The 20232-nt window shown below is 49.9% G+C and overlaps 6 protein-coding genes and 1 non-coding gene across 7 annotated transcripts; 3 read left to right on the top strand and 4 right to left on the bottom strand.

Moving 5' to 3' along the window:
- Nucleotides 1–707: 707 nt before the first annotated feature.
- Nucleotides 708–2800, bottom strand: BDW47DRAFT_117746 (putative DNA repair protein rad9; the record flags this gene model as incomplete). Its single annotated transcript, XM_024815120.1, has 7 exons — nucleotides 708–1029; nucleotides 1187–1329; nucleotides 1379–1953; nucleotides 2009–2224; nucleotides 2288–2423; nucleotides 2477–2632; nucleotides 2687–2800. 7 exons carry the CDS (start codon nucleotides 2798–2800, stop codon nucleotides 708–710), a joined length of 1662 nt encoding a protein of 553 aa, XP_024671760.1.
- Nucleotides 2801–3057: 257 nt separating this feature from the next.
- BDW47DRAFT_106237 (uncharacterized protein) lies at nucleotides 3058–5293 on the top strand. The gene is made up of 7 exons (XM_024812732.1): nucleotides 3058–3279; nucleotides 3343–3600; nucleotides 3657–3781; nucleotides 3834–3878; nucleotides 3931–4078; nucleotides 4131–5062; nucleotides 5116–5293. Exons 1-7 carry the CDS (start codon nucleotides 3143–3145, stop codon nucleotides 5157–5159), a joined length of 1689 nt encoding a protein of 562 aa, XP_024671759.1. The 5' UTR covers nucleotides 3058–3142; the 3' UTR covers nucleotides 5160–5293.
- A 327-nt stretch (nucleotides 5294–5620) lies between these two features.
- On the top strand, nucleotides 5621–12760 carry BDW47DRAFT_117744 (DNA-directed DNA polymerase alpha catalytic subunit POL1; the record flags this gene model as incomplete). The annotated part of the gene is made up of 14 exons (XM_024815119.1): nucleotides 5621–6010; nucleotides 6080–7807; nucleotides 7859–8419; nucleotides 8481–9221; nucleotides 9275–10205; nucleotides 10618–10744; nucleotides 10819–11000; nucleotides 11054–11136; nucleotides 11199–11743; nucleotides 11810–11960; nucleotides 12018–12083; nucleotides 12150–12258; nucleotides 12329–12544; nucleotides 12633–12760. The coding sequence occupies 14 exons, from the start codon at nucleotides 5621–5623 to the stop codon at nucleotides 12758–12760; spliced, it is 5958 nt and encodes a 1985-aa protein (XP_024671758.1).
- A 132-nt stretch (nucleotides 12761–12892) lies between these two features.
- Nucleotides 12893–13284, bottom strand: BDW47DRAFT_33848 (uncharacterized protein). Its single transcript, XM_024818783.1, has one exon. It carries the CDS (start codon nucleotides 13193–13195, stop codon nucleotides 12974–12976), a length of 222 nt encoding a protein of 73 aa, XP_024671757.1. The 5' UTR covers nucleotides 13196–13284; the 3' UTR covers nucleotides 12893–12973.
- Nucleotides 13166–16066, top strand: BDW47DRAFT_33827 (DEAD-box ATP-dependent RNA helicase DBP2). The gene is made up of 6 exons (XM_024818782.1): nucleotides 13166–13365; nucleotides 13590–13825; nucleotides 13890–14858; nucleotides 14920–15027; nucleotides 15535–15663; nucleotides 15722–16066. The coding sequence occupies exons 1-6, from the start codon at nucleotides 13319–13321 to the stop codon at nucleotides 15931–15933; spliced, it is 1701 nt and encodes a 566-aa protein (XP_024671756.1). The 5' UTR covers nucleotides 13166–13318; the 3' UTR covers nucleotides 15934–16066.
- Nucleotides 16067–17111: 1045 nt separating this feature from the next.
- On the bottom strand, nucleotides 17112–18202 carry BDW47DRAFT_106224 (MscL family protein). The gene is made up of 4 exons (XM_024812731.1): nucleotides 17921–18202; nucleotides 17618–17818; nucleotides 17374–17518; nucleotides 17112–17300 (listed from the first exon to the last, which is right to left on the bottom strand). Exons 1-4 carry the CDS (start codon nucleotides 18055–18057, stop codon nucleotides 17235–17237), a joined length of 549 nt encoding a protein of 182 aa, XP_024671755.1. The 5' UTR covers nucleotides 18058–18202; the 3' UTR covers nucleotides 17112–17234.
- A 905-nt stretch (nucleotides 18203–19107) lies between these two features.
- Nucleotides 19108–19179, bottom strand: BDW47DRAFT_t87. The gene has a single exon. It is a non-coding gene; the product is annotated as a tRNA-Ala (tRNA).
- Nucleotides 19180–20232: the final 1053 nt, after the last annotated feature.

Here is a 20232-nt window from a genome sequence, read left to right as displayed (position 1 = left end):
AAAGACATGCCCCCTCTTCATGCCCCGCAGACACGATAGGCAGTAAGGGGATCATCCGCATCGCAGCCGGGGGAAACCACACGCTGGTGCTATTTTCCGACGGAGCCGTCTACGCCGCGGGGTGTAACGAAGACGGGCGATGTGGCAGATCTTCCTCCGAGACAGCGTCGCAGACGGAGTTTCGCCGCGTCGATGTGGAGGACACTACTACCGGTGTCGTGGTTGACACATTCAAAGACGTGTCTGCGACGTGGGAGGCGACGTTCCTCGTTTCGAAGGAGGGGGATAAGGTGTTCGTGCTGGGATCAGGGGCGAAGGGGGAGTTGGGTCTGGGGGTGAATGTTCTCCGGGCTGATGCGCCTGCGACGGTGCCTGATTTTCCCCCGAGTGGGACGCGGGTGGTGTCGATTGCTAGTGGGATGGGACATACGGTTGTGGTGTCATCGAGTGGGGAGGTGTATGGATGGGGTGCGACGAGGAAGGGTCAGTTAGGGGAGTCGGTTATGGCGAGGAAGACTGCCTGGTTGCCGGTGAAGGTTGATGGCGTGGGGTTTGGTGCGACTGGTGCAGCGTGCGGGCGCGAGTTCACGGTCATACTCGGTGATAAGGCTGCAGGGGAGTTTTCGGTGCTGGGCTCGTGCGATGATAAGTGGGGGATTCGGTCTGGTGCGCCTGCGCCTTCGTCGTTGGTGGGCGGCTATCGAGGTTTATCTGCTAGTTGGCATGGTGTTAATATACATCGGCGAGATGATTCTGTTGTGGCATGGGGCCGCAATGATCGCGGCCAGCTCCCACCTGGGGATCTCCCGAAAGCAAGTGAATTGGTCGCTGGGAGTGAGCATGCTCTGGCTCTTGTTGACGACCAGACTGTAATTGCTTTTGGGTGGGGAGAGCATGGTAATTGTGGACCGGATGTTGATGCTCGGGGAAATGTGCAGGGCAGGGTTAGTCGGATTCCTTTGCCGATTGAAGGCGGTGCTCGTGTGGTTGGGGTTGGTGCGGGTTGTGCTACCAGCTGGGTTATCGTCTCTTGATTGTGTGGTTCCATGTTCAGTGCGCACACTCTCTGGGCGAGTCATGTCAACTCGAACAATGGCTAGGTTCAATGGCCCACTGGAGTCTACCAGTGGCTCAGTCGAAAAGACCCAGGCCGTGAAGCTAGGAGTGTTAGCTTTCTTCGACATACAGATGAAGACGGCTCACCTGTGACATGCGCTGCGTTGGAGGAATTCCCGTTGCTTCCTCTTGATCAACCGCTTGTTCCTCCTGGAGTGGCATACTGGGTTCGATGTCCCGTAACCTCGGTCCCATACTTGCGCTGAAAGTTTCCTGAACGCAAATTAGACTGGCTCACGATAGGCAGTTGTGGAGTCCAAACCTGGTCAGTGGTTGCATCCCAACCAAGCATATCCTCAGTTTCATCCCTCTCATCTTCGTTCGACACATCCCACTGCCTGTCATCGTCCGCCGGCACAAACAAACTATCGAAGTTGATCGAAGCTGGAGGCCGCTGGCTTTGAGTGCTTGGTTCCGCCGTACCACGAGCAGAGTTTCCCGTGAGCGGGCGTACAGAACGGCTGCGTGGAGGAGGCATCTGCCTCGTAATTGGAGCAGTGTTGGTTTGGCTCACATTTACAGGGGCGGGTGTTTGTCTAGCAGACAGCTGTGGTACGGCCGCTCGAGAAGAACTAGAAACGTTGCTAGCGTCTGACTCGCCTGTTGTCATCAAAGTGAACTCAGTCTTCACCCCTGCAAAATCGTATGCGAATTGCAAGGGCCGACATGGGTTGGTATATCGAGCGGTGATCATCACACCTGCCGCCTCGGCATGTGCGATGACCGCTTTGAAATCCTTTAGGTGGATGACAACGTGGAGACTATCCTCGACCAGGAAATGCTCGAAATCTTTCTTCTCAATTGCCACAGAGGTGTGCACTGGCTGTTTCAATATTTCTACACGTGCAACGGTTAGCATGGCAGTATAAACCACGGATTCCAAGTACCTTACCTTTACCATCCGTAATCTTCGTGGTATAGCTCGTAAAGATGGCCTTATCATGGGCAGAAAATATGTCCAGCTGCTCTGCTGAGAGACTAAAATGATCGGTTATCTCTTTCAGGAACTTGGGTTCAATACACCACTGATTTGTGGTATTCGATCTATCAAAGGTAGCGTGTTGAACAGTAGTTGGCTCATAGGTGAGCTTGTATGACCTGATCACGCCTAGATCAATGCTGTTAAGATCTTGTACTACATAGAGCCCGTGGGCTGGGAGAACCTGCTTACCAAGCCCACAGATCATTCGGATGACAAGTCTGCATTCTGTCTCGTCGACATCTTCGTGGAGCTCGACCTCGCAGCGTTCGACTGCGGTGTCCTTGTCGCGTCCACTAGTCCTTCCTTTGAACACTGATAAAAGAGTCTGTTTCAGGTCAGCTTACGGAAAGCCTGCACTTTGCGGTCAGTAGACTCTACCTTTACGTCAATCTGGCAGCTGAATTTATCCGCACGCAGCCTTGTGGACGCATTGCTGTGGTTTACTCCAAAGATGTAGGTTTGAAAGAACTCGTCCGCGTCCAAAGCAAATCCGGCATACGCGGTCTTGGTCAGGTTGAGTGCACTCAGACGGAGCTACAACATTGTTAGCGTAGTTGATACATCAAGGTACTTGATCCTTAGCTCTACCAGATCGTATTCCGCTTCAATTGACACATGATGGCTGAATTTCGAAAGGCATATCAAAGCGTTGTGCAGGCGGACCAAGGCCTCTGGGGCCAGTGAAAACGACAGTGAAGTCATAGTCTTCTAATAGCGGATCAAAGATCAATCTCAGATTATACAATAATCAAGAACACTCAATGTCAGCATACAACACTCTATTGCCATTCATATTGGATGTGTGGTGTTTCGATCAGTTCGTCCTACATCTTTCCATGCGTCGCCAAGGCAAACACGCTCTCGGCTTACATAACCAGGCCCGTGTCACCCGTCCTCCAATAGTTGCTCCATGCTGCAACGTCACTGGCCGACGCCTCAAGTATCAAAACAGACTTCATCCTTGCCTCCCTCCATATATCGATGAGACGTGTTGAATCCATTGATTTGACCCCATCTTGGAATGTGTGACCTTTACCAGCCAATATGACCTTTCCGTTACCAGGTGACGTCATTTACATCATCCTGGATATCCTTGGGGACGAGAAAGACTATAATAGCTTGTACCAATGTGCTGTTTCCTCACGATGCTTCACTGAACATGCCCTGGCCGTCCTGTATAAGTATGAACCCACCATGCTCAGGGCATACGGCTGGTAATCAGCTGTTGATAACAAAGCATGCAGATTGCATAATACTTCCCCAGTGAAGGGCGGCGGTACCGAGGATGAGCAGTTCAAAACTCGCCGGTCAGCTCCCACATGGATGTCTATCTGGAGAGAACAGGAGGCGGTCATTCAAAAGTGGGCGCTCATGTGGCGCTCCATCTTATTGTCTACCATCGATCAGACCTATCTGCCTTATCACAGCTATATCCGTTATCTAGACCTAGATGATCTATCGTATCTCCTGGGCAATGCGATGTTCAAGGGAAGAATCAAGGAGTAAGCTATCAGCTTGATGAACTCCCAATACCGGTACCCTTTTTAATGAAATCTAGGAACTTCTTCACGGAAGAGCTCATTGACTTGGCGTCAATCGACTACGAGTCGAAAGGAAGTAAGCGGCTTCGCTCTTCCAGAACTCTTGCTGAAAATGAGCGGCTGGTGATTAAATTCGGCTCTGGTCAGTACCTCCATGTCGGAGATGCTTCCTACCTACTGACTGTGGATATCAGCAATCGTCAGGAAAACCAATTCCTTACGGGAGATGTCTTGCAACAGTAAGCCACCTTTTCGGCTTCGCTGGTATAGTTTGGTCTGACTTGTTTACAGTACCCCCGTCGGTGCTATCCTCATGGCTGGAAGACCTACCGCTGCTACAAGCTATGACCATCTGGTCTGGGGCTGCTCTTAAACAACATGCTGGCAACCTGATTCGTAGCCACTGCCCGGATTTCAAGCAACTCACAATATATGCATGGTATAACTCCAGGCTGAATATACTCTAATCCATTTTCTTACAATTCGTGCAGGAAAAATGAGTCGTCCGGAAATGCGGAGTCAGAGTCTCAGGAATTTTTAAATGAGCTAGCATCCAATACCCTACAGTATTTTGAGGTGCTTAGTTACTCGCAGCTGGGGCCGCGTTCAATTAAGGCCCTGAACAACCATTTAGAATCTTTGACAGAACTGAAGTTAACCAGCCTCCCCCTTGAAGCAATCGCAGCATTGCCGTCGCTAGCAACGCCGCCCGCACTGAGAGTTCTAGTATTGACGGACTCAAGACCGGCCGTTCGGGACGAAGGTTTCTATACCGTCATCATGCGAGTCGCTGAATGGATCCGTGGTTGCAAAGCATTGAGACGCCTCGAACTCAGAAGGTTTGTCGACGATGCGGCTTTGCTATCCCATGTTTTAACCGATGAAAATTTACGTCTATCCACCCTTTCATTGGCCGGCTATACAATGGCTGGGGCGCAGGGCTTTCACCAAGCCCTGGCCAGTCAACCCTCTCTGCAAAACCTATATCTTCGTGGAGAGAGTAGCGAGTCCCCCGAAGATAACGAGCTACTCGTCCAGGCAATCGGCCAGCTGAATGAGCTCCGTGAACTGGAACTCAAGGATATATCGGACTGCTTTACACCTGACCACCTCATCACACTCACACCATACCTTCCGCACTTGGAGAGATTATGGGTGAGTGGTGACTTTTTCAACGACGAGGTGTGGGATGCATTCCGAGGTCTAGGAGAACTCCAGAGCTTGGTTATTCACGCTCTCAGCGAATTCACGACACAGGGCATCATAGACTTCATCGCCTCACTCAAGCCTGGCAATAAAGGTTTCAGTTTGTCCATCCTGAACTCGACTACCGACACAGATATCACCGAGGGAGCGCAAAATCGGATCCGCGAGATTTTGAAAACCCGTTTGGATGGGACATTTGACTTCGGATTGGCTCAGGGTGGGGGCACTGCGATTTTTCTTCACAGGCTGACTTATGCTGACAATTTTTAGAGGAGTATAGTGATGCGGACTCTGATGATGAAATTTTCGACTGATATTGATCAACTAGAGTAATGGAAAGTGAGGTGGGTGTTACAAATACAACAATCATGGCCTGGGCACTGCCCACCAAGACAATGCACAGTTGTAGGGAGAATTTGTAATCTTAATCAATTGATCATCTGCAAATAACTGGCACTTATCAATATAATTGACATTACCATTCATTGGGCGGCCAAAGTGTATGCCAACGAGTGGGGCTGATCAGAATGGCGGCGGTGAAATCAATTAAAATTAGTTAGCGGGAGCGCGTTCAGATCGCGTCCCGCTACGCGTCCATTCTCCTCCGCGACACAACCCGCCTTGGAAACGGCTCCAAACCCACCCTTTGCCCGATTCAATCCCAGGGATGTTTTCGTGATTTGATCACAGTCCACTGTCGCAAAAAGAGTTATCCATGGGTGTCGATTCTCTGGGATAAAAAAAAAAAAAGCAGAGAGAAAGAAGACAAGACACCATGGCTTCTTCACGAGCAAAATTAGCAGAGTTGCGCGCTCTGCGCGCTGCAGGGAAGAAGCGTCTTTCGACGTACGAGGTCGAAGATCAAGGGGATATCTATGAGGAGGTTGATGACGAAGGATATAAGAAAGTTATCCGGAGCCGACTTGATGAGGATGATTTTGTTGTCGACGATAATGGTGCAGGTTACGCCGACGACGGTCGCGAGGTGTGGAACGAACAGACGGCCGAATACTACGACAGCGATAGCGATGACGACGGATTGCCCGCCCGAGGCAAAGCTGCGAAGAGAAAGCGAGAGGAAGAACAGCAAAGGCAGGAAAAAATCAACAATGGGATTTCCAAATACTTCAACAAAGGTAGTACCGCGACGGCCCCAAAGCCTAAGGTGAGTTGCCTGCGCCCCTGCAAGACGAGAATCAACCGGATGCGTCGAAATCGCTGACAACTTCTCCAGCCGACTGCCACTGCAGAAGACGATGCCTTCATGGCTGATCTCCTCGGCGAGGTCGATACCAACGTCGCCTCGAAACAGCCGCCCCCAACGAAAAATATAGTGAAATCGGAAACGCGCCGAAAAGTCCGCATCCTTTCCCCTCCCTTGTCTCATAAGACACGCGAACAAAATCAGGATAGGAAGAATGAAAACATCGAGCCAGCATCGCCCGTTGGCCAAGAGGAAGAACAGGAGTTTAGTATGGACAACGAAGACGCGCCACTCCCGATCGCAGACGACGACGATGTCCCAATGAGCGATCCCATGCCATCTTCGCCGATCAGCAAAGCCGTGGAGAGGAAGATTACCGTTCCTGTCAAGGTTGAAGAGCCGGAGGAAGATGATAATGACTGGATGGAAATCGCTGAAGTTACTGGACAACAAGAGGCTAAGACCACAAGCGTCAACATGTCCGGTAGCCGCCCTGTCCCCCAGATCAAGAAAGAAATCAAACCCACCCCCATGGGATCCTCCCCCGTCAAGCCTTCAACGGAAGTTGTTGATGCGTCCTGGAACGACGTGAGGAACAAGCTCAATGTCGTCAGTAGCCCAGCATCAGAAGCCAAGGGCTTCGGCAAACTTCGCGCACAGGACGTTGTCGAGGAAGATGGAAGCCTCCGTATGTTCTGGATGGATTTTACCGAAGTCCATGGGAGTCTATGTTTGTTTGGAAAGGTGAAGAATAAACAAAACGGCACCTATACGAGCGCGTTCGTCAAGGTCGATAATATCCTCCGAAAACTTTACTTCCTTCCTCGAGAACAGAGGCATAAGCACGGCCGAGAAACAGATGAGGAAGTCGATATGGAAGATGTCTACGGCGAAGTTGATGACATGATGTCGAGGCTCAAGGTCGGTATGCATAAGATCAAGCCATGCACTCGCAAATATGCATTCGAGCTGCCCGGTGTTCCCAAAGAATCGGAGTACCTCAAGCTACTTTACCCCTACGATAAGCCACCGCTACCTATGGATACTCAGGGGGAGACCTTTTCACGCGTTTTCGGCACTAATACGTCGCTGTTTGAGCAATTTGTTCTCTGGAAGGATCTCATGGGCCCATGCTGGCTTAAGATCGATGAAGCTGATTTCTCAGCTGTGAACAATGCGTCCTGGTGCAAATTCGAATGTCAGGTCTCTAAACCAGCTCTCATCGCCCCTGTATCAGATTCCGAGGATCTGGGCGCCCCGCCTCTGACATTGATGAGTCTTTCATTCAAGACGCAAATGAACGTGAAGGAAAACAAACAGGAGATCATCGTGGCGAGCGCTCGTGTGTACGAAAATGTCTCCCTAACAGACCCAACACCCCCCGAGAATCTTCCTTGCAAGACCTTCACGGTAATGCGTCCAATTGGGTCGTCATATCCGATTAATTTCGAGGCGGAGACACGAAAGCAACGCGGCACATACATGCTGGAAAAGACGGAGCAATTCTTGCTTAGTAAATTCCTTGCACTGTTCGAGAGGATGGACCCTGACGTATTGATGGGCCATCAGCTGCAAGAAGTCGATCTCAGCATCCTTCTTAGCCGACTGAAGGAGAAAAAGACACCTGGCTGGCATCGTCTCGGGCGCTTAAAGCGCGGAGATTGGCCCAAGAATTTCAACAAGGGTGGTGGCTTCTTCACTGAGAGACATCTCATCGCTGGGAGGTTGATGTGTGACGTGGCTAACGACATGGGCAAGGTAAGTCCCTCAACTCTGGAATACGGCTGGGCCATGCTAAGATAATATCAGTCTCTTATGCCGAAGTGTCAATCGTGGAGTTTGACCGAAATGTGTGATCTCTACCTCGGACAGGGCAACGCACGCCAGGAACTGGACACAGAAGCGGCATTGAAGTCATGGGCCACCACAAAAGATGGGCTCATGAATTTCGTCAACCACTGTGACACAGACACCTATTTCATCGCTGCGCTGGTCTTGAAACTTCAGATGTTGTCTCTCACAAAAGTGCTGACCAACATTGCCGGCAACTCTTGGGCACGGACTTTGAGTGGTACTCGCGCCGAGCGTAATGAATACATTCTGCTCCACGAGTTTCATCGCAACAAGTACATCTGTCCTGACAAGTATTCTTCAAAGTTGCAAAAGGCGGAAGAAAAGACACTGGATGGCGGTGATGATGATGACTCGGCGGATAAGAAAAAAAAGGACAAGTACAAAGGTGGTCTTGTCTTCGAACCCGAAAGGGGCCTTTATGACAAGTTCGTCTTGGTGATGGACTTTAACAGTCTGTACCCGAGTATCATTCAGGAGTACAACATCTGCTTCACCACGGTTGAGCGGTCTGCAACGGTGAGATCTTCTGCGGGTATTGTTGGTGTCCATGTGTGCTAATGATTATTCATGCTTCCAGGCCCAAAACGACATTGAAGAGAAAGTACCCGAGGTGCCTTCTTCAGACCAAGACAAGGGGATCCTGCCCAAGATTATTGCAACCCTTGTCGGCCGTCGACGTGAGGTGAAGAAGCTAATGAAAGACAAGCGGGCGACACCCGAGGAACTAGCCCTGTGGGACACGAAGCAATTGGCTTTCAAGCTGACTGCAAACTCTATGTACGGCTGTTTGGGATATACTCAGAGTCGTTTCTATGCGCGTCCGTTGGCGATGCTCACCACGTTCAAGGGTCGTGAGATTCTTCGCAGCACTAAGGAATTGGCAGAGTCGCAGCAGCTAAGAGTCATATATGGTGATACCGACTCCGTCATGATCAATACGAACATGGACACCATCAGCGAAGCACTCAAGGTCGGAGAGGACTTCAAGAAAACCGTCAACGAAAAGTACCGCCTCTTGGAAATTGATATTGATAATATCTTCCGCCGCCTTCTACTGCATGCTAAGAAAAAGTACGCCGCTGTTAACATGTCTGAGATCGATGGCAAGTATGTGGACAAGTTGGAAGTCAAGGGTTTGGATATGAAGCGACGTGAGTACTGTGCTCTGTCGAAGGAGGTCTCTCAGAAGCTCTTGAACGAGATTCTCTCCGGAGAGGACCCGGAGCTCGTCCTCAACCGCGTTCACGACTATCTGCGCGAGTTGGCGGACAAGATGCGGGAATACACCATCCCCGTGCAAAAATACGTGATTTACACGGTAAGTGAATCCTTGTAATTGATCGCCTGGTAATATACTAATGGCCGGCTTAGAAACTTTCCAAACGTCCTTCGGAATACCCTAATAAGGAATCCATGCCTCCAGCACAAGTTGCGCTCCGTGAGCTTGCTCGCGGTAAAATGGTCAGGCCCAACGATGTCATATCTTACGTTGTCACCAATGGCGATTCGGAGACAGCGTCGCTTCCCCCTGCGAAGCGTTCATACACGCTTCAAGACGTGATGAAGACCGACTCAGGCTTGAAACCCGACGTTGAGTTTTACCTTCTGAAGCAGATCTTCCCTCCCATTGAGCGTCTATGCGCTCCCATCCCCGGGACGGACGCGGTTCGGCTGGCCGAGTGCCTGGGTCTGGATGTGCGCAAGTACCAGATCAACACGTCCAGTGGAAGCAACCAGCAAAACTCCGAAATCTTCCCGCTAGAGTCGCAGATTCCGGACTCTGTACGTTTCGAGAACGTAGCACGGCTCGCGTTAACCTGCCGTTCTTGCAAGGAGAAGTCAACCTTTGAAGGATTGGCCGTGTCTACAGAGATGTGCAACGCCCATGGAATCATCTGCTCTAATTCGGCTTGTCGGAAACAGTTCTCGGTTTTGACAATTATCGCACAGCTAGAGAACCAGATCCGCGCGCAGACATCCAAATACTACGATGGGTGGGTTGTATGTGACGATTCAGCCTGCGGCAACCGAACAAGGCAGATCAGTGTGTACGGACACCGATGCCTCGGTCCCCGGGGACATGCGGAAGGCTGTCTGGGGCGGATGAACTACGAGTACACCGAGAAGCAAATCTACAACCAGCTGCTATATTTTGCCGGGCTTTGGGATGTGGATAAGGCCCGGTCCGCCGTCCAGAAGGAGCCCGCTGGGGAGAAGAAAGACAGCGTGGCAGCGCTGGTTGAATTCAACCGCACACGGTTTGGGACCATCAAGGGCGTTGTTGATGCGTACTTGAGGAAATGTGGACGGCAATGGGTCGAGATGGACAACTTGTTCCGCTTCATGCTGCCATGATACTCTTGGACAAGTTATGGGATGACATTTGTAAATACCAGGATCATTAGGGCATTGTTTTTTTTTTCTTTCTTGTTGGTTGTTATGGATAGCGGAGTGTGTTTTGAATAATCTTCAGTGTGGAATGATACTATCGTATACGTCACTGCTTCTTCCTATGTTCTTTTATAGGTGATAAATTAAGCTCGATGTTCCTACAATCGACCATGTTATCTTATCGGCCAAGGCGAAAGCAACCAAAGCCCCACCCCCACCCAGCTGATTGAAGGAACTTCCGCTTTCCACGATTTCTCCTCCCAGGTACAACGAGCACCAATAGCAGTCATTCTTTCTAGATACTTGAGGAAAAGGTTGATCAGGCCTCCAATTCCTGCTCCTTCGACTGTCGTCCTTCGTTGGGTTCCCAATCGTACCAACCAGCGACTTCATCATCATGTCCGTTCCGCGGGTTCTGGTCATCGCAGGGTCCGACAGTTCGGGCGGCGCGTATGTTCATCACCCCCTCTCCCGGTCCTAGGCTTATCGGGTGGTCGAAACTAATTCAATCCGTCTGGATCCAGCGGCCTAGAAGCGGACCAGAGGGTTCTGGCGGTGCATGGCTGCTACGCTCTCACCGCGACAACGGGTCTGACGGCCCAGAACACTCTGGGGGTGCAGGACGTGTTTGTGGTCCCCGCCAACTTTGTGAAGAAGCAGATCCTTGCCGGGTTAGATGATGTTGGGGCGGACGTTGTCAAGTTGGGTATATTAAATCCTTCCAAATTGATTGTTTTTTAAATGCTGATCGGGATAAAGGCATGCTCTCGTCTGCGGAGACAATCGACGTCATCGCCGATGTATTGGCCTCGCACCATGTTCCTCAGGTGGTTCTAGATCCGGTAGCTTACCCCGTCTTATTCTCTCTAAGTGGTAGTAGAGTTTCTGATTAGACCATCGATAGGTAATGGTGTCTACAAGCGGATCGGAGTTATTACCAAGGCCTGCAATTCAGGGTCTACGGACGAAACTATTACCGTTCACCACGATCTTAACCCCCAATATCCCCGAAGCGCTACTATTACTCAAAGATGCCGGCGTGAGCACGCCGGAGCCGAAAAACCTCGCCGATGTCGTCAGTCTCGCGAAGCAAATTTGCGCCTTGGGCCCCAAAGGAGTCTTGCTCAAGGGAGGGCACCTGCCACTGACAAAGGACCACGAGACACCACATGATCCAAAGGACGCCACGACAGTAATTGACGTCTTGTACGATGGAACGGACGTCACGTTGTTTGAGACTGGCTTCCTGATCTCGAAGAACACGCATGGCACGGGCTGCTCCCTTGCGTCTGCCATTTCTGCCAATTTAGCCCGTGGACAGAGCATCAAGCAAGCTGTCCACGCTGCTGTGCGCTTCGTTGAGGCTGGTATCAGGACCAGCTTTGATCTGGGGAAAGGCAGTGGGCCGATAAACCACTTCCATTCCGTGTACACGTTGCCGTTTGCGCCGTACGTCTTTCCCAATTTTGAACTTTACGTGCGCTGTGACTTTGGTTATTGACTTGGTCCTTGCAGTGGCCGCTTCTTGGAGTATGCGTTGGGTCGCTCTGATGTGCAGTCAGTATGGGAGAAATTCACAAAACATGGGTTTGTCTCCAGCATGGCCAACGGCACACTTCCTGTCGAGAACTTTAAGCAGTATCTAGTCCAGGATTATCTCTATCTGGTTCGTTGCATAGTCGTCAAGGTTATAACTAGCTGTTTGCTGACACGGCCATATCAGGTTCACTTTGCGAGAAGCAATGCACTCGCGGCGTACAAGGCCAAAACCATGGCGTCTATCTCTGCGGTAGGTCTCTATACTGGGGCCCATCATATCTGTCCGCAGCAACTAATCCGGCTTGTACTATCGCAGTCATCGCAAATCGTTCTACACATTGAACGCGAGACCGCGCTGCATCTCGATTACTGCGCATCTTTCGGGCTAACTAAGGAGGAGATGGAGCGGACTCCGGAACATCTTGGTGCGTGATAATGTCTCCCCCTAGCCGGACAAGCTGCCATGATCTCTAACAAAACCCATTCTGGATGCAGCATGCACGGCATACAGCCGATACATTCTTGACGTCGGCCAGTCGGAGGACTGGCTTGCGCTCCAGATGGCGTTGGCACCATGTTTGATCGGTTATGGAGCCATCGCCCGACGACTCCACGCAGATCAAGAGACCCTCCGAGAGGGCAACCGATACTGGCAATGGATCGAGAATTACGTCGCCGATGATTACACCAAGGCAGTCCGGCTAGGATCCGGTACGTATCTTCTTTTTCCCTACACTCCTTTTGGTAGCTATACACGCGGTACAGAGTACGATGGAACTGATCTCGTATCCGATGGTAGAACTGCTAGAGACCCACATGCGCAACGTTTCGCCCAGTCGAATGGAAGAGTTGATCCAGATTTTCATTCGGGCGACAGCATTAGAGGTTAAATTCTGGGACATGGCGCTGGGTGGCGACCCAGTGTAAACAAGCATCGAGGAGGTTCTACACTGTTCCTCTAGCAGAAAAGACATATTACATATATAGAACAACATCCCAAAGATAGGAAATCCATGTCGTTTCACATCTCTGCGTAACAGTCTCATCCTTTCTACCATTATCAACCGTGAAAGAACCTGTTGATTAGGCAAACAAAAGAGTCGGTCACGGCGGATTTCCCTTGATTTTTGCCCCCCTGCACTAGAGCCCGATCGGGTCAAGTGTCGCCTCCTCCCCATCCGCCGGCTCTTTTTTTTTTTTTTTTTTTTTTTCTTCTCCTTCCTTTGTCGGTCTGATTTTTTTTCTTTCTTCTTCCTTCTTCCATCCTTCTTTTTTCATCTCATCCTCCCCCCCCTTCACTCTTCTCTTCTTCATCTCTTTCATCTCTCTTTTCTTCACATCATCATTTGGAGGCTGTCTCATATTCCCTCCTTCACTACCCAGGTGTTTTTACTCCTGTACTTTGTTTTCTCTCGTTGATAAAGTTCCGACTTTTCTTTCCTTCCTTAACCAGAAAGAAATCAGAAAAACACATCTTCCATCGTCATGTCTTCTTACGGTGGCGGTTATTCGCGCGGTGGTGACTCCTACCGGTATGTCTTTTTTCTCTTGCGAGCAGTCTTTTGAAACACGTTGTCGGGGTGGTCGCAATGTAGGCGTCGGTTGGGTGGCGACTGGGTTGGCTTCAACCAACTCCTCGGGCACTTCGCCCTGGTCCAGTCTCCCATCGCTGTGTCTCACTCGCAATACTCCTCGGCATCTTGCTGCTTGTCTACGTTTCATCTCATGTGGGATAATTTACTAACTTCCTTTTCAGCTCCAGGGATGGCGGCAGCGGCGGCTACTCCAATGGAGGCGGCTATGGTGGTGGTGGTGGTGGTGGCTACGGAGGCGGTGGTGGTGGCTACGGTGGTGGTGGTAGCTACGGCGGTGGTGGTTACGGCGGCGGCGGCGGCGGCTATGGCGGCGGTGGTTTCGGTGGCCGCGGTGGTGGTGCTGCCGGCGGAGACCGCATGTCGAACCTGGGTGCCAGCTTGAAGAAGCAAGACTGGGGTAAGTTGATCTGATCTGTTTGGACTCAAATCGTCGATCGCCATACTAACATATTCACATACAGATCTGGAGTCGCTCCCCAAGTTTGAGAAGTCGTTCTACAAGGAACACCCCGATGTCACCAACCGCAGCCAGCGCGACGTGGATGAATTCCGCAAGAAGCACGAGTGTGTGGTGCAAGGACCGGACATTCCTCGCCCCGTCGAGACCTTCGATGAGGCTGGCTTCCCTCAGTATGTGCTGAGCGAAGTCAAGCAGCAAGGCTTTGAGCGCCCCACCGCCATCCAGTCTCAGGGTTGGCCCATGGCGCTTTCCGGTCGCGATGTCGTCGGTATCGCTGAGACTGGTTCCGGAAAGACTCTGAGTTACTGTCTCCCCGCTATCGTCCACATCAACGCCCAGCCTCTGCTCGCGCCCGGCGATGGCCCCATCGTCCTTGTCCTCGCCCCTACCCGTGAACTTGCGGTCCAGATCCAGACTGAGATGACCAAGTTCGGAAAGTCCTCTCGCATCCGTAACACCTGTGTGTACGGTGGTGTCCCCAAGGGCCCTCAGATCCGCGATCTGTCCCGTGGCGTCGAGGTCTGCATCGCCACTCCCGGCCGTTTGATCGACATGCTGGAGGCTGGCCGCACCAACCTCCGCCGTGTCACTTACCTGGTTCTCGACGAGGCCGATCGCATGCTCGACATGGGTTTCGAGCCCCAGATCCGCAAGATCATTTCTCAGATTCGTCCCGATCGTCAGACTTGCATGTGGTCTGCTACTTGGCCCAAGGAGGTTCGCCAGCTTGCGTCGGACTTCCTCCAGGACTACATCCAGGTCAACATCGGTTCGATGGATCTGTCCGCCAACCACCGTATCACCCAGATCGTCGAAGTTGTCTCGGACTTTGAGAAGCGTGATAAGATGATTAAGCACATGGAGAAGATCATGGAGACGAAGACCAACAAGGTCCTCATCTTCACGGGCACCAAGCGAATTGCTGACGAAATTACCCGCTTCCTGCGCCAGGACGGCTGGCCAGCGCTTTGTAAGCTCACCATTCTCCCACCTTCTGTTCCCCTCAACACGCTCGCTAACGTGTCACTCAGCTATCCACGGTGATAAACAACAGCAGGAAAGAGATTGGGTCTTGAACGAGTTCAAGACGGGCAAGAGCCCAATCATGGTGGCTACCGACGTGGCTTCCCGTGGTATCGGTATGATAAAATTACAATTCCCCCTCCCCCCCCCTCCCCGTCCCCCTTCCTTCCAAGACATCCTCACCCGTATTGAGGTTGTGTGATCATGGCACGATGCTTGATTTTTTCAAAAGAAAAACCCCCCCCTGTTGGTGTATATGACTCGTCCAGGCTTTATCGGGTCTTCTGAAATGGTTCCTTAAACCAGGAGCTCCTTGGACTCACAGTGCAGTGTAGCAGACTTATGACTTTGTTCTGTTTTGGTTTTCCATCTCTACTTGTGGATTTGGTTGGTAGAGAGATGGGGTCTCTTTTGCTCTTCCAACTTCTTGCAAAGCTGCATTCCAAGGTCGCTCTAGGACCACGATTTTTGCCAGTCCATGGACTCACCGCATCCGGATCTTGATATGAAAAGACCGAGAAAACAGGGAGCAGTGCATCTCGTTTCACACGACTGATAAAGGGCTCAGGCCACGTTGCTATCTTTGACTAATGCTCTGTTTGCTAACTCAAATGTGTCTGAAGATGTTCGTGACATTACTCATGTTCTGAACTATGACTACCCCAACAACTCGGAGGACTATGTTCACCGTATTGGTCGAACTGGTCGTGCCGGCGCCAACGGAACTGCCATCACGTTCTTCACCACTGACAGTATGTATCAACCTTCAAACTGGCAACGTGATTGATTGCTAACATATTCCCTCCACAGATTCTAAGCAGGCTCGTGACTTGATCACTATCCTCACTGAGGCCAAGCAGCAGATTGACCCCCGTCTCGCCGAGATGGTTCGCTACAGCGGCGGTGGCGGCGGCGGCTACGGCCGCTGGGGAGGTCGCGGTCGCGGTGGCGGCGGTCGGGGCCGCGGTGGCGGCTTCACTGCCTCCAACGCAGCTCCGATTGGCGGCGCTCGTCGCTGGTAGACTGATCTTGATGCCCAGTGCGGTTCATGAGCTTGTATACGATTGTCACATCGGTAGACCTTGTGCTTTTTCTGCGATATTTTCAGATTCCTCCTTCGTAACTCGGTCCGGGCGGCGTTCGTCGATGTCACGATAGACTTTTTTTTATGCGTTGCGATTCATTCCGTATCTGTTTTGGTATTTTACAGGGACTATTGACTCACCTGGCTCGGAGATGGCTTCCAGGTTATTTTTTCAGCTTGTTATATGATCATACGCTCATGTGCTAATATTGCGTTTTTATCTTTCTGTCTCTACTTGATCCAAAAGTTGTCTCAGTCGTCGGCAGAGTGAATAGGCTCTGCCGAGTATAGTGGTTGCTATTATGAAATGTATCTTTTAAAACAACTTGCTTGTAACTTGTAACAGCGAAATAGGTTTCATTCATGGGATCTTGTGTTGTAAGCCGTAGATATCGGTCAACTTCTTTCCCTTTCCCCAGTACCAAAGACGCTCGCCTCTGGGGTTAACGTATAGACTTCATCATCTAGCACGGGAAGATATTATCATCCAGCAAGATCTTCCATTTCCATAAATAACATAGGACGTAGCGTCTGATTTCGGTATTTGTATCGTCTCGTCGGGAGATACAGACACTCTGCGCATGAGTGCGATGTAGTTCCTACTCGCTTGCTAGCGAGCTCTCATAATATAATATCAATGTAAGCTAAATGGGAACATGTTCGTAGCTAGGCAGTATTTGTATGTAGTGATTATACCAGGCAATTGATCAGATCTTGTGTTAGGGTTTATTTAGGTTTATTTTATGTATTTATTTTTTATTGTTTTTAGTGTGTGCTTGGAGATACTTGCGCGGTGCCTGTATTCTTGTTGTATAGGTAGGGTAAGGTGGTTTACATGCAAACCTAGTGACTATATAATTATTTGGAATGAGCGGGTAGGGTAGGCTATTGGAGGATGTTGTTTGTGTATTTATCTAGATAGTAGAGTGCGACGTTGTGATGTTTTGTGTGGGTAAGTTCTGTCATGAAGTACATATATATAGTTGTGGTGAAGTGCAGACCAGAGCTGGGCGAAAAGCTGATGAAATCATTTCTTGATGTTGGAAAATATACCTTGTGTTCGTGTATCACACGAAATCATAGGGGCTGTGACGATGATTATGGTGAAGAAGAGAAGCTTACCTGGACCAAAACAGACTATCCTTATATTGTAGTATATAACTTCCTCACGAACAGAAAAACACCACAGGCTCACAGAGGAAGATACAAACCAACGCATGAAAAGAGAGAAATATATACCTATTGCCACCCAGTCCGATCTTCCCTCCCGTCCTGCCAACTAGAGCAGTTGACGCAGCGAGTCGCCTGCACGAATACAACAACATATAGGTTAGAATATCGCCTCACTCACAGAGAGGCGGGGAGGGGAAGCACCAACCTGATCACTAATGAACTTCTTACAGTACCTGCACCGAACAGTCGGTTTGATAACACGATCGTCGGAGATCCACGTGTAGATGTGCGCGATGGCGTACAGCGTTAGACTGACGCCGAAGAAGCTGAGGATCGTTTGGAGGAAGACGCTGTGGGGGTTAGCTCTCTTGGTTTGCGGGTTCTTCTTGGGTGTTTTTTTTTTTTTTTTTTTTTTTCTCGTGAGAGAGCTGGGAAAGGCCAATACATACCCATATGCCAACACGAGCGCCCCATCCTCCCTAGCTTGCTCTAGGGTGTTATACCCATTCATGTCGGCGTAGTTCGGCCCCTGCGTCAGGACGGCGAATTTCTCGTCCATGTTGCGGCTTAGGAAGGGGAGGAGCGAGATAACTGGGAGGATGATGTCTGAGACGAAGGAGGTGACTACTTTTGTGAAGGCTTGGGCGATGCTATTGTGGACATCTTTCTTAACAAATGCACGCGTGACCTGTACTTATATGGGCAGGTATGGATTGAATGGCGGGGGTAAGGAGAAAACAGAGACAGCCTACATTAACCCTAACGCAACTTCAAGGACATTGTCCCGCGCTGCGAAATTGATGAATCCGTCCCATGCTTGTCGGATGTGATCGCGGGCTTCTGCGCCGGCGCGTAGGAATGTCACGGTCTGGTCGTTGAGGCGGGGCATTGGTTTCTGCTGTGCGCTCTGGCGGGATATATCTAAACTTATTTGATCTTGTGGCGCAGGGTGAAGAGGAGGCCCAAATTGGGGGACGTCCTTAGGAAGAAGGGAAGGGAAGGAGACAGATGAGGGGAAAGTGATAAAAAGCCACCGCCGAGCTTGTTAGTCTGCACCCCCGCCATGCGCCAATTCCGGCGTTAAGAGTATGCAGGTGAGGTAGGGTTAAAGATGAGATCGTCGGCTTAGCTTTGGACTCCACCGTGCCCATGTAGCCTGTGTCTAGTATCTACCTAGATAGGCAATAGGTGTTTGCTAGGTAGATACTAGGGCTGTCTCCCGTGGCTGATACCTATGAACCTTGGAGGCTGATACCGGCCAATGATGGTGCTTTTATGATGCCCGGAGTATAAACCCCGGGTTATTTTGGACTGGCGTGTTGGCTTCTGGGTGGACTAGAGCTGTTTATGATGAACCCTTTCAATAATATGTTTTATGTGGAGGATATATGTTTGATATTTAGGATCGACATCGGGCTGGGTCTTCCGCTGCTGGATCTGTCGTATCCACCGCTTGATATCATTCGGTGTTGTGTATCAGATTGTTCAGCCAAGGACATTCCCTAAGTTAAGTAGCTGTAACGCTCTATATCCAGAAGTAACATCCACTGGTTAATTCACTGCATATTAGAAACCTCTGAAATCAAGTGTTCTCTGTTGGTGACTTGCTATACTCGAATGATCAGACTACCAAAGAACTGCCCGCATGCTCTTGAATACACAGGAATCTAAGATATAAAATTTCATAGACAAGCATTTACATACAAAACACAGGCCAAGCCTTAAAATATCCATGCGGTATCTGTCTAGCCATGCATAGGTTAATAAGATACGGTGATCATAAACCGACGTTTGACCCTGCCGTGACTGTTTACTGGTAGCTGAATAGCTGAAGAATAACCACCATTTTTCACAACCAGACATAAATTCAATCCCCTGCGGTTCTTTTCAAGGAGAAATAAAAACACAAGCTAAGTCGATGGTAATATTGACAAAAAAGTGGACTCGCCGGGAATCGAACCCGGGACCTCTCCAATGCGAATGGAGCGTCATACCCCTAAACCACAAGCCCAATTACGGATAATAAGTCAAGACTATAAAACATATCATCTAACTGATTCTTTTGCTCTTCTCTTCCCTATTGTTATCAGCTCGTGTTCAACATGTTCTAGTTTGATACGAACACATTGAATACATCGGTGGCTTTGTACAAATAGCCTAGAAGTACAAGCCATATACGGGCTCACTGACTTAGGGTGAAGCGTGTTACTGAGCTAGTATATGGTAATTTGCTCAAATATGGCAGCTTTTGGTAAGGTGATTTGATTAATTCCATTATTTACTTTGTACGGACTACATTGAACTTAATATGAGCTTTATGTATACCTATTGTATAAGGTGTACATGTCCGTAAAAACAACAACTGTCGGGCTTCGTTCTCTAGCCCGAAACATCTTGCTTTTGGAAAACCATATGAATTCCTCAAATCTCACTGTAATGCAACATGTGTTCTGTACGCGAGCCTCCCTTCTTAAGGCCCCTTCTTCTCCATCCCTCGCCATCTAGTTTAATTTCCAGCACATTTCTCCCAATCAGACCAGAATACCAAACAGAGCATCTCAACATGGCTGGAGATACTGTGATACACCCTGCATGCATATCCTGCACCATGAACTAACCGGGAACCCATTAGCAGCAGCAGCAGCAGCAGCAGCAGTTGGGTTTCCCGCAAACATCCAAGCCAATTGATTACAGGAGAGCTGGTTGACAGCAAGCTGCTGATCGGTGGCCACGCCATTTTGACAGACTACACATGGCGAGACCAGGGGCATGCCAGCCAGCTACTATAGCTAGCTACGCGGATGTTATTCCGAAAGATATTGCTTTGTCTATTCTATCGGAGTCCGGGGGAGCTGTATAGTAACACTACGCTGTTCTTGGGACGTGCTGTCTTTGAGTTGTTTTTTTTTTCTTTTACATTGCCAGTTCGCATTCGTATTGGGTGTAAGCTGACAATGTGTTTCCTGAATAGGCACATAGAAGTACATCCGTGACAATTGAATGTTTATATTTTTTTCAGTGCAAGTACTTTGCTACAATAACTACCGACTCCATCGGAAAAATC

Source organism: Aspergillus candidus (genome assembly GCF_002847045.1).
Source record: "Aspergillus candidus strain CBS 102.13 unplaced genomic scaffold BDW47scaffold_24, whole genome shotgun sequence".
Classification (NCBI taxonomy): domain Eukaryota; kingdom Fungi; phylum Ascomycota; class Eurotiomycetes; order Eurotiales; family Aspergillaceae; genus Aspergillus; species Aspergillus candidus.
Note: the sequence above shows the minus strand (reverse complement) of the source record. Positions and strands in the feature narration are given on the sequence as shown.